Consider the following 16,536-nt stretch of genomic DNA (forward strand, 5'->3'; position numbering starts at 1 on the left):
AGGAGTGTAGCTTGAACCTAAAATTTTACTTTCCCTAGACTTTTTTTTTTTTACTTCCCATAGACTTTTATATTTAAGGGACTAGATAGATATACTTCTAGCCCCAAAGCCCCTTTCTCTGGGGAGAGCAGAAGGGTCAGCCTCTGGCCCCAACCTCTGACTTCCCCTCCTGGTAGGAATCAAAGTCTTCACTGGAGAAGGATGGGAGAGATGCTAGAGATATGTATTCTTGCCTCCTCATGAGCCACATCGAGATAAATCTAGGTGGGCACACATAACCTACATGGGTAAAAACAACAATGTAGCACCCACCATGTCACCATAGGAAGACACAAGTGATTCAGAGTAAGGAAAGCAGAACCATTAGGATGACATAAACGGTGACTACAATACTGTAGTGAATAATGAAAACAAAAAAACCCTCAGAATTCTAATGAATGGCCATGAACATTTTCAGTGCTGGAGGGCTCTGAGTAGAGGAGGAGGGACTACAGATGTGGAGCACTTTACATACACACTCAGATCCAGTAGTTTTGTCCTTTGCTTTTGCTTGAATGTCTTTCTTTGTTATAAGAGTTACAATAGGAGTTAGGGGTAGGATTGGGTAGAAGGAAATGACTGTGGTAAAAGGGAAAGGAAGGGAATACTCATTTATTTAGTGTCAACTATGTGCCAGGAGCTTTACAAATATCATCTGATCCTCACAAGAATCCTGCAAGGTAGGTGCTGTTATTATCCCCATTTTACAGTTGAGGAAACTGAGGCAGACAGTGGGTCACACAGGAAGTGTCTGAGGCCAAGTTTGAGTTCATATCTTCCTGATTGCAGACGTTTGCTCTGTCCACTGTACCACCTAGTTAATTAACCCTTGCATGTAAACACAAGGCAACAGACTTTAAAAAAAGATGTAATTCATTAGAGAGTGTATTTTTTTTTAAATAAGAAAAAAAAAACCAGGGATGGATTGCCATAGTTTAGGCCATTTCTAGTGCTTGGTCTTTTCAACCTGCCCGGTTAGTGAAACATTTATATTTATAACCAACCCATTGGGAGTGTTATTCCTGAGTGGGAAGATATGAAAGAATTTTTTTTTCTTTGTTCAGTTGTCTTTGCTGACCCCATTTGGGGTTTTCTTGGTAGAGATACTGGAGTGGTTTGCCACTTCCTTCTCCAGCTCATTTTACAGATGAGGAAACTGAGGCAAACGGGGTTAAGTGACTTGCCCAGGGTCACACAGTTCAGAGGTGTTTGAGGGCAGATTTGAGCTCAGGAAGATATCTTCCTGTTTCCCACTGCACTATTGAGAGAACAGGCTGAAAACATGAGGATTATTCCCTTGGAAAACAGGAGTGAGGGAGAGGTACCAGTGAAATCACTTGTCTAAGGGCTGTCCTCCACAGCCAAGCACAGGGCCTGGCATGCCTGCTAAACGTTTGTTGATGGATTCATTGACTAATCTAAGCAAAATGCATGTAGCGCTGGCAAACGTGCAGTACGCAAGAGGAAGCTGGAGAACACGTGGGGCGACTTTTCATCAGAACTCAGCCCGAGGCTTTCTCTCTTTGGCCATTCATTCATTTCCCTGAGAGTCACTGGTTTTTAGTAGAGAAGCGGGCTGCCCTTCCTCCGCACAAGGGAGCGGTGTGATCTGAGGTTAGCTGGGCTGTTCCTCGCCAGGGCAGCCAGGCATAAAGGATGCATTGAGCTCCAGCCCAGGCAAATTTGGTCAGCGCCTTCCTCCAACAGGACAGCTCTGAGCTAGGGGCTCCCAGGGCTCAGGGAGAGGGAATGCAAGGCAGCAGGGAGAAAACTGCAATTGAGCAAGGTAAGACTCACCAGCTGCCAGTCCCGGAGGAGCTTCTGCTGCAACAGCGCTTGGTCCAGAAGTGTCCTGCCCCGCTCCCGCTGCCCCCCACCTCGACTTTCCACCCACAAAGCACAGCCAGCCTCATCAATTTCAGCAATACCCACCTTCTCCCGGTTCTACACTGGCTCTCCTTTCCTCCTTCCCTCGGGTCAAATATCCTTTCCCTATCCACCCCTTTCCCTCCCCTCCCCTCCACTCCACCAGTAACTCCTCGGGAACCCCCGCCTACGGGCCCAAGCTCCTCCCCCAGTCGCGATTCCCTGCCCCTGCCCCTCTCCGGGGAAATAATGCTCACTTCTTCAGTTTGCTTTCTCTGCCGCCTGAGTTCTTCAAGCCCTTTCCTGTGCTCTCCCCCGCCCCCTCACCCATGGCCAGGAGCCCCGGACCAAAGTGCAAGATCCCCCTAAGCCCTACTGCCCCAGCCCCGGCCCAAGAGCGCTGGGCTCCGAGGGTGGACCTCCATGACCTGAGACTCCGATTGCTAGGTCCCCTCTATTCCCGCCCGTCCTTCAAAGTCTCCATCGGTCTCCTCGCCTCGACTTTCCAATTCCAGAAACAAGGGACCCTATTTAACAACTGCTCGTAGTGGAAAAAGAGCTTCTAGTCTGCGCAGTTCCCATCTGGGAGGCTCTTGCACGTCCGGGATGGAATTCGTTTAGGGTTTGCTTTCTACAGAGCGCACCTCAGAAGCATGGCTTGGGGTGTTAGCTCCCGAAAGTGAAGGGCGGGCTTTTCCTGCATTTCTGGGGATGAGGCCAAGCTCCCTTTGCGCAAGTCTTCCTGGAGGTACCTGATGGACGCAAAATCGGGGGTTTCCTTTGTATCCAGAACCAAACAAATTGTTCAAGGTCTAACAGTGTTTTCTGTGTTTCATCCACAACTTAACCCAGCCCGTTTATTACTGCTTTTGAAATCTTGGCATTTATCCTCAGTTATGGCCTGTCCTTTCAGTAGCTTCATAAGATCGCCACAGATTGACACCTGGTGGTGAAAATGGGAGATCCTATGAAAAAGGCTACCCATCTCCTGACACTACAGAGCAAGTTATCTGTCTGCTTTCTTCCCTCTTTCTTTTCTCTCTTTTCTTCTCCACACACAAAATAAACACACACGTATATGTGTATATATCTCACTGTTCCTAATACACGTATATGCACATACCCACATATATGTATATGTTGTATGTGTATACACACACATATTTGGACATGACCAAGTAGGAATTTGTTTTCTGTGACCATACATATTTGTTACATCGGTTTTCCAATAGGGGTGAAGTAGGAGGGAGAGAAGGCAGATTTTGGTTCATTTTTAAAAATCAATTTGAATTAAAAAGAAAATTTTAAAAAGAAAAAGAAAATGGGAGTCCTCTAAGGTTAAGTGGTAGGAAGCAGAAACAGTTTTGCACCCAGATTGGCCAAAGAGAAACACCGCAAACTAATGAAAGTTAAACAGAAGCAAAAGCATTTGGAGAAAACTGAACACTTGTTTGTTTCCAAACCCATCTTTTTTATAGCCAGGCAAACCACTACAGTGTGTTTAAGTCTTGTTGAATTTGGAAATTTAAAGTTTATAGGGTCTTAGAGCTGGAAGGAATCTTATAGGTCAGTGAGTCTAATCCCCTCACTTTAACTGAGTGGACACCTTAGGTGACTAGGGTCTGAAGCCAGGTCTCCTGATTCCAAATCCAGTATTCCTTCCAGGGCACCAAGATCTGGAGATGTGTACACTATAACACTATAAAGTTAGCAAACCAGCAGTGGGCCTACTGTTGGATCCCAAATCTAGCCCTGTGATTTGGGGCAAATCTCTATTACCCCTCCCCCACCCAGGGCCTCAGTTTCCAATCTGTAAACATGAGGGGGCCTGACTCAATGTTCTCTAAGGTATCTTTCAGCTCAAATTCCCATAACTACATAAATGAAAGGTAAATATAATGTCAGTGACTCATTCTACAGGTTGTACTTGAGTAAAGCACCCTTTCAATTTCATAATCTCTATTCTAGATGTAGGATTAGTATAGTAGGATAAAATGACTCATTACAATGGTTCCCTTACTCTGCCCTAAGTTAAAACTTCATATCACTTCTTGATATACTTATTAAAATAAAGTTATGCATTTTGGGGAAGCTAGGTGGTACAGTGGATAATGTGCCAGCCCTGGAGTCAGGAAGACCTGAGTTCAAATCCAGCCTCAGACGCTATCTATGTGATGCTGGGCACGTCACTTAACCCTATTTGCCTCAGTTTCCTCATCTGCAAAAAGAGGTGGAGAAGAAAATTGCAAACCACTTCAGTATCTTTGTCAAGAAAACCCCAAATGGGGTCATGAAGAGTTAGACATGACTGGATTTAGTTTAATTTTTTGAAATATTTTGTTTGTTTTTTGAATAGATTCTAGACATATGATTGGTGTTGGAAACTCCTGGAGTGAAAATTTTCTACTGATAGAGAGCACTAAGAGGTGAGCACCTTGTCTATGGCCTCTTGGCTAATCTGTATCAGGCTGAGTTGAACCTCTGTTTATCTAACTCCAAGGCTGTCCCCAAATCTACCATATTGTACTGGCTCTCTGAACTTCTTAGAAAGTAGATAAGTGGGTTTGGTTTTTTGTTTGTTTTAAGCTCAGTAGGCTTCTGAGACAATTAAATCTAATTAAGACAACCAGTTTATAGACATTACATAACTCTAATGAGAATTTTGGGCAGGAAGCCTGTGTTATTCATTGGCGTTTCTGCCATGAGGCATTGGGGTAGGACCTTAGTAGAGGAGACTCTGGGTTCTCAAAGGCTAACAAAAGCTCTAGCTGACTCTACGAAACTTGAAAAATTTCCAGCATAGTCAGAGACAGATTGGCTACTGTGCAGACCCTACCCACATCCCTATAAGTTGGCCATTTAGTAACTAATTTTTTGAATGTGATGACCTATGGGGTAGTCAAGAGATTGGATGGTCAAGCCATTTAATCTCGGTTTCTTGTAAAATGGGAATATTTATAAAAAACAGATAAGGGTAATTACGAGTAGCAAATGAGATAATATGTGTAAAACACTTTGCAAACCTTAAAGGGCTATGTGTCAGTTATTATCAGTGTAAAACAAAACCGATAATTTAAAAATATTAATTATATTAGTTACAAATATTATAATTGTAAAACAGAATTGATAAAAATACAAAATGGCTCTCAGTCTTTTGTGTCCCAGAATGACGGCAGAATGGAAAAGGAGGCAGAGGATGCTAAGAATCACACAGTTCTTAGAGTTTCCGTAGACATTAACTGTTGGTGTCCAAAATTCCTGCCTTATTTGGTACAGATGGTATGGAAAGCCCTTCTCTAATTGATACAAGTTTCAGTGAAGAACAAGTGGAAAGTATTCATTGTTGGTCTGGATCAGTATCAATAGCACATACTTTTCAAAACCAGTATGGCTTTCAATGGATAGTGTTCTGTATGGTGAGACAAACATCAAAAACAGGGTTATAGCTAGCAATTCCAGCCCCTGATGCAAGCACAATTCATCTTCAAATACACTTCAGCTGCTGGAAACTTTTTCTGCTGAAGTATATGTATTGCCAGTACCCTCAACATTTGAGTACCCCCTGGGGCAAAAACCACATTCTCCCAGACTAGTTAAGGCTCTGATTGAAAAGATTATACACACACACACACACACACATACACACACACACACACACATCTATATAATGACCATTTATATATGTGTAATATATGTAGGTATCTATAAACCTTTAGCAGCAAAGGATTTTTAAAACATTCAACTTTATCACTTACATGAAGAGAAGTGGATAGTTGTGTAATTTTTTGTTATCAATAAATCACAGCGGCAGAACCACATTGGCCTGGGGCCAGTAATCCCTCTGCTGCGCCTCTCATTTTATGCTGCAAACCCACCTTTCCATCATCACCCAGCTGTAGTGTTACTTCAAGAAATGGATTCCATGGTGACGAGAGTCCAAGCTTTGGATGCTGAGCGATTGACTGGCTTTGTACCCTTAGAAAAGTCATTTCCCTTCTCTTGGACTCAATTTCCTCATCCGTAAGACGAGAGATCAGAGAATTAGAACTGCAGTAGAATCTAGAAGCCATCAAGTCCAACTTTCTCCTTTTCCAGATGAAAAAAATGGAAGCACAGAGTGTTGCAAAGACTGCTGTTGCCCAGAATGGTATAACCCCAAAGTATCTGATGTGAGATTTCCTCCTTGATCTAGGTTTGTCCTAGTTCTAACCTTCTATGTAGTTGGTTTTTTTTTTTTTTACCATGGCTAAGAATGAAAATCTAACTATTTAGATTTTTAAAAATTGTTCACAAAGCGGGGCTCAGTGTTTAGATGGTCAGACTGTCGTGTTTAACATTATTTGAATATGATGGGAAATGGACTCTCCCTATGAACTGCTGGCCTCTCGAAAATAGCACTGGATTTCCAGCGGGAGGACACTAAGTAATATACAAAGCTCTGTCACCCATTTATCACTTGTTGCCTTTTGTTCATTCTCATTTTCATTCCCTTTAATAGTCTAGATTTTGAATTTTGTCCCTCTCAAGGCTCTCTGTAAATTCTTTCAAGAGGGGCAGTTTTCTTAGCTTCCTAGACATCAAGTTGTTTTCATCAGACACAAGTACTCCTAAGCACTGCATAATTATGCTTTTCTCCAGGAAGTGTTGGTCTCCAGAATCATCAGTTAAGTATTTGGAATCATCAGCATAACTGAATCCAGGCTTTTTGACCAGGCTGTTGTTTGAACATGCTTACAATAAAGAGGGGGTGAAGAGATGGTATCTATCTCTGATTTATTATGGATGAGGCTAAATGTGCCAGATTTTTGAGACAGAGGATGAAAAAAGATTCACTGGATATCTAGAAAAAAAAGTGTTGGTGTTTCACAATTTTGCATAGGTCTTTGCTTTTGACCTGTGTGTAAAGAATTGTTTCTTTGTGGCCCTTTTCAGATAGGACATTTTAATGCTGAAAAAATATTAAAGTATTTAAATCAACTATTAAAACTATTAAAAGATATAAAGAGCAAGATAGGTGACGCAGTGGATAGAGTATCAGGCTTGGAGTCAGGAAGACTCATTTTCCTGAGTTCAAATCTGGCCTCAGACTAGCTGTGTGACCCTGGGCAAGTCACTTAAATCTGTTGACCTTGGTTTCCTCATCTGTAAAATGAGCTGGAGAAGGAAGGAAAACTACTCCAGTATCTTTGCCAAGAAAACCCCAAATGGGGTCACCAAGAGCCAGTCACGACTGAAAATGACTGAGCAACAACAAATTAAAAGATGTAAGATATTGCAGTTATTATAGAAGGGTACTTTGACACCTCAAAGAAATCAGAACGCATGTTTGAAGAAACAGCTTTCAGATGGGATTTTAGCAGTGTGGTATATAAAATTAATCACAGTGTAAATATGAAGACTTGAAACACCTCGTGAAAGATGTAGGATCACACCCTGTTGGTTTATAAATGGTGTGAGAGTTTAAAGGGGTGAAGAAAGAACTTTCATTTATTAAAAACTGGGTATAAACTATAAAAACTATGAGTGTAAAGAAACAGCATCCAGGACACCAAGTGAGATGTCGAACTGAGGTAATACTTTCTCATTGTCCTTCTGAGGGTGATTGTAAGTTGAAAAGGCTTGTAAATACTACATTAGTTCCAATATAGAAGGGAAGAGGACTTGCCCAGTGGGAGAGCAGTGAGGATCGGCAGACAAGCACGTAGTAGAGAAGCGTGCCAATGTTCCTGAATGGACCAATGACATCCAAGCCTTTTTTAATCCAAAATAGTGAGTTACCCCAAGCACATGAGTTTTCTTCCTTCATAGGTTTCCTTAACAGGTTCTTGTGTGGGTGTGTTCACTCTCAATCAAACAGCAAACATTTTTTCACTCTGTACTGTGCTCCCAGCATTGTGCTAAGCTCTGGGGATATAATAAGAGGCAAAAGAGTTCCTGCCCTCAAGGAGCCTAGGATTTAGAGCTGGAAAGAAACCTTAGAAGCCATTTAGTCAAACTTCCTTATTTTACAGGTGAGGAAACTGAGACTCAGAGAGGTTAAGTGAATGGTTCAGGGTCACACAGCAAGTAAATGTCAGTGGCAGGATTTGAACCCAGGTATTCCAGACTAAGAGTCCAGCACTTCCATACTAACCCTTTCTTCAGTTTGTTTTTGATTTATTGACTAAAGAGAGACTATAGGATCTTAAGGAGTTAGCACTACCACCCCTTTGCTCTGGAGAACAAGTCTTAGTTTATGTGGGCTAAGTAAGGGTGAGTTCACAAGAGTAGCCTAGGCTGAGAGGGCAGGGAAGGAGAGGCCTCAGCTCCTTCCTTGATCAAGTCTCCTTTGTTTTCCCCTCCCACTCTGCCTGTAGGAGGACCTTCCAGCATCAAAGGGTGCAGAGGATGTGGACTTTCCACCTTCCCATTGATGTCCCAAGTGACATCCCTAGGTCAGTTGGTGGCAGTGTCTTCAACGGGATCCGAGGACTAAATGGATGTATGTTCACCTTCTTCACGGTAACTTTTCAACCACCCTTGAATAAGGAAAAAAGGACTTTCAGCAACCAGGAGGTGAGCTTTTCCAGATGTGTTCTTCAGCCTTGAGTCTATTTCCCTGTGGCCTCTGTATGTACTTGAGGGAGAATGCATCGTAGATGTTTAGGGGGATGTTTTGTTCCAATTATACAACCTTAGTAAATATCTTTTTCTTTTTCTTTTTTTGTGGGGGAGGCAATTGGGGTTAAATGACTTGCCCAGGGTTTACACAGCTAGTAAGTGTGTGAAGCCAGATTTAAACTTAGATCCTCCTGAATTCAGGGCCAGTGCTCTATCTACTGTACCACCTAGCTGCCACTGTAAATACCCCTTTCTTAAAAAAAACAAACCAACTACTTAAGGCTGACTAATTTGATTCTCAACTGGTTCTTGAGAACCAGCTGATTCTCAAGAAGCAAATCAGTGGAGGCTTGAGCTGATGGCTTTAGAGAATCACCTCTGACTCCTCAGGGGGACCCCAAGAACCCTAAGGGGAAGATGTGGCCAGTCTAGCTGAAGTGGGAATGAAGCTGGGCTAAGGATTTTCAGAGCTTACATGGGCTATATACAGAAAGTAAATGCAGAGTAGTCATGGGGTGGGGAGATTAGAGCTTGGATATCACATACTCAAGAACTAGGAGGGTGTGCAGTTTTTCCTATCTACCCTCTCCATCTTAGACATGGCTGGTAATTAGCTTATGAGAGAGGTTCCGTAGAAAGATTCTTAAGGGAGAGAATTTGGGAGGAATCAACATGCCTTTTCATTTCCCAAACAATTGAGGGGTGGCCCCCTCCCAGTGCATGAGGGAGAACAATTTTGTGGCCCTTATAGCTGATCTATGATGTTGGTGACTGGGACTGTCTTGGAGATGGAGAAGGGTGGACTCCTCTTTCTTGCTGAAGGTTTAGTGATGCTAAAGGCTGGCAGGAATAGTAACCAAGGTCAATAGCTTTAGTGAAGAGTGGTCTCCAGTCTCCAGGAGAGAAAAAGGGACATCTGTGTCTTTGGGCTAATAGGGTAACTGGAGGTTTTCCCTTCTACAGAGGTGAAACTGAGGCCAACAAAAGATTTGTTCTCAAGACTTAGTGCTGGTGCCATCTGCTGGGAACCATAACAACTACAGAAGCATCCTCTTGTGGAACTGAAGATCTTTTCAGAGAATGTTGCTCGTTGGACCATGTCTTTATTTTCTAAGAGACCTCATGTGAGCTCAATTTTTTCCCCCTTTCATGTTTCAGGAAAACTTTCCTTCTTTAATTTTATGAACTATGTGCCTGCAAGAGTGTTAAGGGGCAAGGAGAATTGTTGACGATATAACTTAGTGGTGTTAGGGATTTTCCCAAATTTTGAGTGAGGGCTACTAGCTGGAGAATGAAGAAATTCCTCCCAATGTGAACCTTTATCTCTTTGTATTGTGATAGCGTATTATGTGAGTTATAGTAATTTTAAGGGCAATAGAAAAATAAATCTTACTATCTGTTTCTTTCTTTTTTTTGAATCTTTTTTTCCTGAAATTAGACAACTCTGACTCACTTTTACTTTTTTTAGGTTCTTATCTTTAAAAAAAGATATTTTATTTACAATTCAGAGAACAAAACAAGCATTTCCATAACAGTACAATAAAAAAGATGATTGTATGTGAAACTACAAATTTACCATGTACAACTTGCTAATCCCTCCAAATGTACAACAAAGTTATAATGTAAATTTCTTTTTTCCCTTTTTTCTTCCCTCACTCCGCCTTAGAGATGGCTACCATTAGACACAAATAGGTATATATTTGTAAAATTACTGTATACATACTCCTATTTATCAGTTATTTCTCCGGATGCAGGTAGTGCCTCTTTTCATATGTCCTTTATTTTTAATTTGTGTATTTGTAATAGCCAGAATGACTTAGTTGCTTAAAGTCATTCTTAAAACAATATTGCTGTTACTTTGACTCACCTTTCCTATACAATATGCCCTTGCTCACTTCAGTTTACCCCTCTTGGGATTAGGAGCCTCCCAAAAGAGGCTCCAAAGTACCCACAGATTTATTTCCCAACAATGATGATAAGGTTTTCTGTAATCTAGAAGCTTATTTTATCTTCATTAAGATGCATGTAAAATCATTATTTACAGAGAGGCCATACTGCTTCCATAAATCAATCAAAAATATTAGTAAGTACTCCGTGTGTGTTGAGCACCACAGTGTTAGACACTGTGGAAGATACATGAGAATGTTAAAAAAATTTTTTTTCCTGTCCCCAAGGAACTGCTTATCTAATTGGGGAGATAAAAAAGGAATTAAGTAGGACAGTTAAAAACAATTAAAATTATATAGGTAGGTGCTAGATCATGATATCTGTAGGACTGCAGGCTGCTCTGAGGGGATACAAGTAAGCCATGTAATCCCAAGGGCATTTATAAATGATGAAATTTGTAGAAGGACAAATAAAAAACAAAATACCTTTGACTGCGTTCCTATTACAGTGGAAAGAGTCAGAGAACTTGTGTTCAAATCCTATCTCTCTAGTACTTTGTCACCTTAGCTGTTACTCTTCCTTTCTGTATCTCAGTTTCCTCATCTGAAAAATGAAAAGGTTAGAATAGATGGCCTCTGCAGTCCCTTGCCTATCTTTTTAAAAACTGGTATTTTTATTGATATCTTTTTATTTTACCTTCGTTTCTGAATATATTCTTTCCCTCTCCTCTGCTCAAAAGCAAAAAAAAAAAAAAAGGGGGGGGAGGGAGCAATTTAGCAAAATCAACCAACAGTGACTCCTGCCTGATTATACATTGCAACACCCTCACCCATAGTGGGCAGCTAGGTTACTCAGTGGATACAGCACTGGACCTGGAGTTGGGAAGACTCATCTTTCTGAGTTCAAATCTGGCCTCTCAGACACTTACTCTCTGTGTTACCATGGGCAAGTCACTTAGCCTTGTTTATCTCCATTTCTTATCTGTAAAATGAGCTGCAGAAGGAAATGGCAAACCATGCCAAAGACCAAAAGTATGGGAAAAAAATCCCTCGTCAACCCGCTACTGCTGTGTGTGAGTGCCCTAGAAAGTTATCTGAGATTCAAGATACTGTGATGGTTCCCAGCTACTCAAACCCAAAGCTCATGGGCTCTGAAGCTAATGTTTCCTTCTACTATTCAGCCACAGAATAAATTCAAGGCAAAGACATTTCACAAAATAGTGGAGAAAGAGAAGTAGCAACAGAATATTTTCCCCCATATGGGGCATATTTTTCCACAAAAGTGGAATATGCATACCATCAGTGGGAAAGTGGACACACATAGGGAGTGTGCATAAGGGTAGAAACACATGTGGCCAGATGTAGTTCGTGTCTCCAATGCTGCAGGGCTGCTGCTGTTTTCTGCTGCTCCATCTCTGTCTGTCTCTGTCTCTGTGTTTCTGTTTTATCTCTGTCTTTCTCCTTCTCTCCTCCCTACTGGACACTGTACTCTGAACCTGGCTGTTACCTCACGTAGTTTCTGTGCTGTGCCTCCTCACCTCCTGTATGCTTCCTGCCTTCTTGGGTTACTCCGTTTCCTCAGCTGCAGCCCTCAGCTGAAGTGCTGCTTCTTCCCAATAAGAGAAATATTTTTCACCATCTTACTTTCATCTTAGCGCCCAGAGCCTGCCCTTCTGTCCTTGCACACCCAGGCACTGGGCTAAGAATGAAAACTTTGGCTGCTTTCTTTCCAAGAGATGTGGGAATCTTTTAGTTGCCAGCATCTTTGCATCCATTGGCCAAACTCTTTTGGAATACTGAACATCAACCTAGCTGATTAGAACTGACAGCCTAAAACGAACAATATCTCTCTACCTGATCAGCCCCTGTCTAAGTTGTGACTAGCAAGTCCCTTGGTCTCCTGTCATTTCCCCATTGCCAACTGTTCTGTTCCCCATCAGCCAACTAGGCTGACTCAGGCTCATTCCTTGGTAGTTTATGTTCAATATCGGAGCAAAATGAGACACTTAGAAATCATTCATCAATTCACAAAAGGATTCATTTAGCCATATCGGGAGAAGGCTAGTCAACCAGGAAGTGATGTCAACAGCCCTAGCCTTTACTCTCCATAGGCAAATGAGACTTGAGGATTGTCAATACCTTTTAAAGAAAAATTAGCCCAAGTTGCATGTAGGAGGGGGTTAAGCTACTGTCTCTACTACACAAAACTTCTCCCCCACTTAAGTAATTTCATAGACTGCTTTATTACAGACTTCAAAAGGTTATTTGGCTCTGGAGAATGATGGTTTTGCTCAAGTCTTTAAATCCCTTCGGTTTGCCAAGCAATAGAGTCTGGCAAATCACCAAAAACACTATGCTAAGGAGGCCAGGTCATTGTCTTTCTGTTGGCCCATTGTCTTTTTTTTTTTAATCATGTGTATCTATCTATCTACATATGCAAACATACATACATATGCATACATGGATATGTGTGTGTCTCTCTCTATATGTTGTATGTGTGTATACTATACACACACGTATATATGTCTCAACAAATCTTCCAGGCTTAAGGACATCCTCCATCCGAAAAGTATTGAAGAGAAAAATAACAGCTATTGATTCACATGCCAACTTTTTTATCTTGAAAAAAATCTTTGAGAGTGATCTACATACATATTGAGAACATCCTTAATGAAAATAGGAGAGGGCAATGAGCAGGCTTTACAAATGATAGTCTACAGTAGATTGCATCTTTATCATAACACAATTTACTGAAAGGCGTTTATTAATTACCAATGAATGGAAGATGCAAAGGGACACATTTGAGACTGATGTCAGTAAAAATTTCCCGACAATGAGAAATGTTCCAAAATGGAACGGGCTTCCCAGAGAGGTACTTGGTTCCTTCTCCTTGGAGGTCTTCCTACAGGCTAGATGACCCCTTGTCAGATATGTCAGAGTGGAGAATTTTTTTCCTGGCATAGATTGGACTAGATGCATTAAGGTCCCCTTCAACTATGAAACTGTATGATTGTGTGATGATTACAATCTCGAATGGCCTGGGGAAGGAGTATGAGCTTCACAGAGAATGGGGTTGGTTTGTAACCATCAAGCACCTGGGCAGGGGCATTGATTGAAAGACATCTGCAGCCAGAAGCAGTGGAGTGAGCTTGGCAGGCCTTCTCCAGCCCAACCAGATCAGACCTCATTGAGAAGGTAAGTAAGCGCTTTGTGAATAGGGATTGTTCCATTTTTTTTTTGCACCTAGCAACAACAAATGCTTGTTGATGAGTTGTTCCATTTGCTTATATAAAAAATATTGACCCTCTGTGAAGTAGATTGTATTTGCTTCACCTGTAGTAGCAGGAGACTAAAAAACATCTCCGAATAATACCCGTCTTTGACTTGAAAGCTGTGGTTGGGCTGGAGAGCTATTGCCACACGATGGCCCCAGAGCCATTTGTAATCCAGTGGGACGCTCCAGAAAGGCTGAAATACACTTGTCTTCTTGCAAACCGGACTTGGCCACCATCCCTCTCTGCTAGGATGCTTCCGCAGCTGCCTCTTTGCAAACCCAAGCTGGAAAAGTAAGAGAAAAACTTGAAGGTAACCTGTTATCTGTCCAAGACGACTTCAATGACAGTTGATCTCCAAGCATGTTTATTGCAATAAAGAGAGTACTATTCCAGCTGGTTTGTTAGAGGTGGGAGATAATGAATGGACAAAAAAATTTCTGTGCCTAGCAGGGGGATGAGACACAAACACAAATAACTATAAATCATGACATTATATAATAAATGCATAGTAGAGTTGTAATACAACATACAGGGCACCCCAAAAGTGTTATTGTTAAGGTTTAAAATTTCCCTAAGATATGGTATACATGAGGTCTGAGAGGATATAGAGTCTACTTGGCCATCCTTGGCAATGTTACAATTACCACTGAATAGCCAGTTGCCTTTCAGGTGTATGAAATGATGAGAGAGAAAGAGGTGGGGGAAGAAGGGGGAGAGGGGGAGAGAGAGAGAGAGTGGAGTGCAAAATGCACTATTTTGTCTCTAAACTGAGAGAGAGAGAGAGAGAGAGAGAGAGAGAGAGAGAGAGAGAGAGAGAGAGAGAGAGAGAGAGAGAGAGAGAGAGAGAGATTGGAGCTAAGCTGACCAAGATCTCACGTGTCTAGGAGCCTGTGACCTGACGGAACCAGAGGCATTAAATGGGGCTTAAGCAGCCAAGTCTTCTGAAATCTCTTCCTCTTGTCTTGCCTTTTTCTCGGAGAATGCAGGAGAAGGGTGTGATCTTCTGCCCTCTTGCCGTCTTCCCTGTTGGGCAGAGGAACAGCATTCTCCTCTCCCTTTTCTCCTGGTGGGCAGATTGTAGCATGCTTCACTCTAGGTTTCCTGCCTTTTTTTCATGGCTACATGGGGAGCCAGCCCAATAACCTTTGGCCAAGGGACTGATGATCCACTTCCATCTTTCTTTCAGGACTGTTTGGGGTCTTGCACCTTTAGTGTTAGAGAGGAAGTGTGGTGGACGGGACAGAGAGCAGGCTGTGGAAGCACAAAGACTCGAGTTCAAGCCCTTCTGACACCCACTGGCTGCACAAGTCCCACCCTCCCACCTCACTGATCTAGGCAACTCTTCCAGACTCTAAGTGACACAGAAAGCAGTCACCTGGCTTTACTCACTAGGAGTGCCTTATTCGGGAGCTCTCCCCATCTTTACACCACACAGTCCTGTACCCTCTCCCCACCTTTACACCACACAGTCCTGTACCCTCTCCCCACCTTTACACCACACAGTCCTGTACACTCTCCCTATCTTTAGGGCCATAGTTTGGTGACTTGCCTGCAACTTAAATCCTTAGAAAATTGCCTTGGGCATTGAAAGGTTAAGTTATGTATCCAAGGTCATACAGCTAGATCGGACAGGGGAAGGATTCAGAACGAAGTCTACCTGAATCCAAGGCCAGCTTTATATTCATTATGTTACACTTTCACATGAGCTGAAACCTCAGGTTTGCTTCCATTTCCCATTCCCCTTTCCCCAAATTAATAAGGATATTTAAAATATATTAAACTTTCAATATATCTTTAGTTCACGTATTTGTTATTACGCTAAAAATTTCTCCTGTAGTCATAAGCATTGTAGTTCTCATTAAATATGCCTCTTTCTCTGCTTGTCCTCTCTGACCCCCTCTGCAAACCCCCACTCCAAATTCTCAATTTATTCAGTGACAAATGGCCTGCCCAGCATTCTAATGGTCACTGCTACCAAAGATCCCTAGGCAGACAGAGCACAGTCCTTTAGAGAAAATTCAGGCATGTTTATGAACATATTATGGTGGAGAATGCAGGCATAGAGTTTAGGAAATCTCTCCCCTTCTCTACAGTCTTATTAACAGTGAGCGATCATTCTTACCTATGAGTGGGGGTGATAAAGCTTGATGGAAGATTGGGAACCTTTGAGTTGGGATTTAAAGGATGGACAGGAATTCATTAGAGGGGGAGGGAGAGCATTTCAGGTAGTGGGAGCAAAGGCAAGGAGTAGGGAGGACATAGGACACATTCTGGGAACAGGGAGTAGACCAGTTTTCCTGGAACATCGCATGTACGCAGTGTGGTCATGTAAGATGAGGCTGGAACGGAAATGGGGGATGGAAGTGGGATAAAAAGAGATTGTAGAGGGACATGAATGTCAGCAAAGGAATTTGATCTCTCCTTAGGAGACAATGGGTAGCCACTGAAAGTTGCTGAACTAGTGTTGAGTACTGGAACTAGATTTATACCCAAGAATTCATCGAATAGTCCTGTTGTTTATATTGTAGCATAGAAAGAGCCACCATAGAGAATTTCTGTGCTTGATAGGATCTTCTAGATAATCTAGGTCAAACCCTTTTCTTTTACAGATGAGGAAAGTGAGGCCAGTGACTTACCCTGGGGCACATGACTAGCAAGCTGTAAACTGGGGAGACAGCACAGTGCAATGGAAAGAGTGCTGGATTTGGAGACAGATGTCCTGGGTTTGAATCCAGCCCCTGTGCTCTTACCTGTATAACCCTGAATGAGTCGCTTGGAACTTCAGTTTCCTCATTTGCACAATGTTGAGTTTGACTTAATGACCTCAAAGGTACCTTGCAGCTTCTTTGCTCTGTTATTAGAACCCAGGT

At 42.2% G+C, this 16,536-nt stretch overlaps 2 protein-coding genes across 3 annotated transcripts in view; one reads left to right on the forward strand and one right to left on the reverse strand.

The window, feature by feature from the left end:
* STEAP1 (STEAP family member 1) overlaps window positions 1-1,998 on the reverse strand; it is a 21,832-nt gene extending 19,834 nt beyond the window's left edge. Inside the window, 1 exon segment of the mRNA XM_078151815.1 lies at window positions 1,837-1,998. The gene's annotated coding sequence lies outside the window, so the exon portion shown is untranslated.
* LOC144456592 (uncharacterized) overlaps window positions 1-10,820 on the forward strand; it is an 11,137-nt gene extending 317 nt beyond the window's left edge. Inside the window, exons 1-4 of one of the 2 annotated variants that reach the window (XM_078151817.1) lie at window positions 1,319-1,825; window positions 4,262-4,331; window positions 8,262-8,460; window positions 9,469-10,820. In XM_078151817.1, the coding sequence (XP_078007943.1) occupies window positions 1,789-1,825; window positions 4,262-4,331; window positions 8,262-8,460; window positions 9,469-9,474 (312 nt within the window). In that variant the 5' untranslated portion in view covers window positions 1,319-1,788 and the 3' untranslated portion in view covers window positions 9,475-10,820. Of the gene's footprint in view, window positions 1-1,318; window positions 1,826-4,261; window positions 4,332-8,261; window positions 8,461-9,468 lie in introns of those variants that run through there. The other variant, XR_013485598.1, reaches the window with a different exon arrangement.
* The last annotated feature ends 5,716 nt before the right edge of the window (window positions 10,821-16,536 follow it).

This window comes from Phascolarctos cinereus, unplaced genomic scaffold (assembly GCF_003287225.1).
Source record: "Phascolarctos cinereus isolate Bilbo 61053 unplaced genomic scaffold, phaCin_HiC Scaffold_1;HRSCAF=81, whole genome shotgun sequence".
In the NCBI taxonomy this organism is placed as follows: Eukaryota; Metazoa; Chordata; class Mammalia; order Diprotodontia; family Phascolarctidae; genus Phascolarctos; species Phascolarctos cinereus.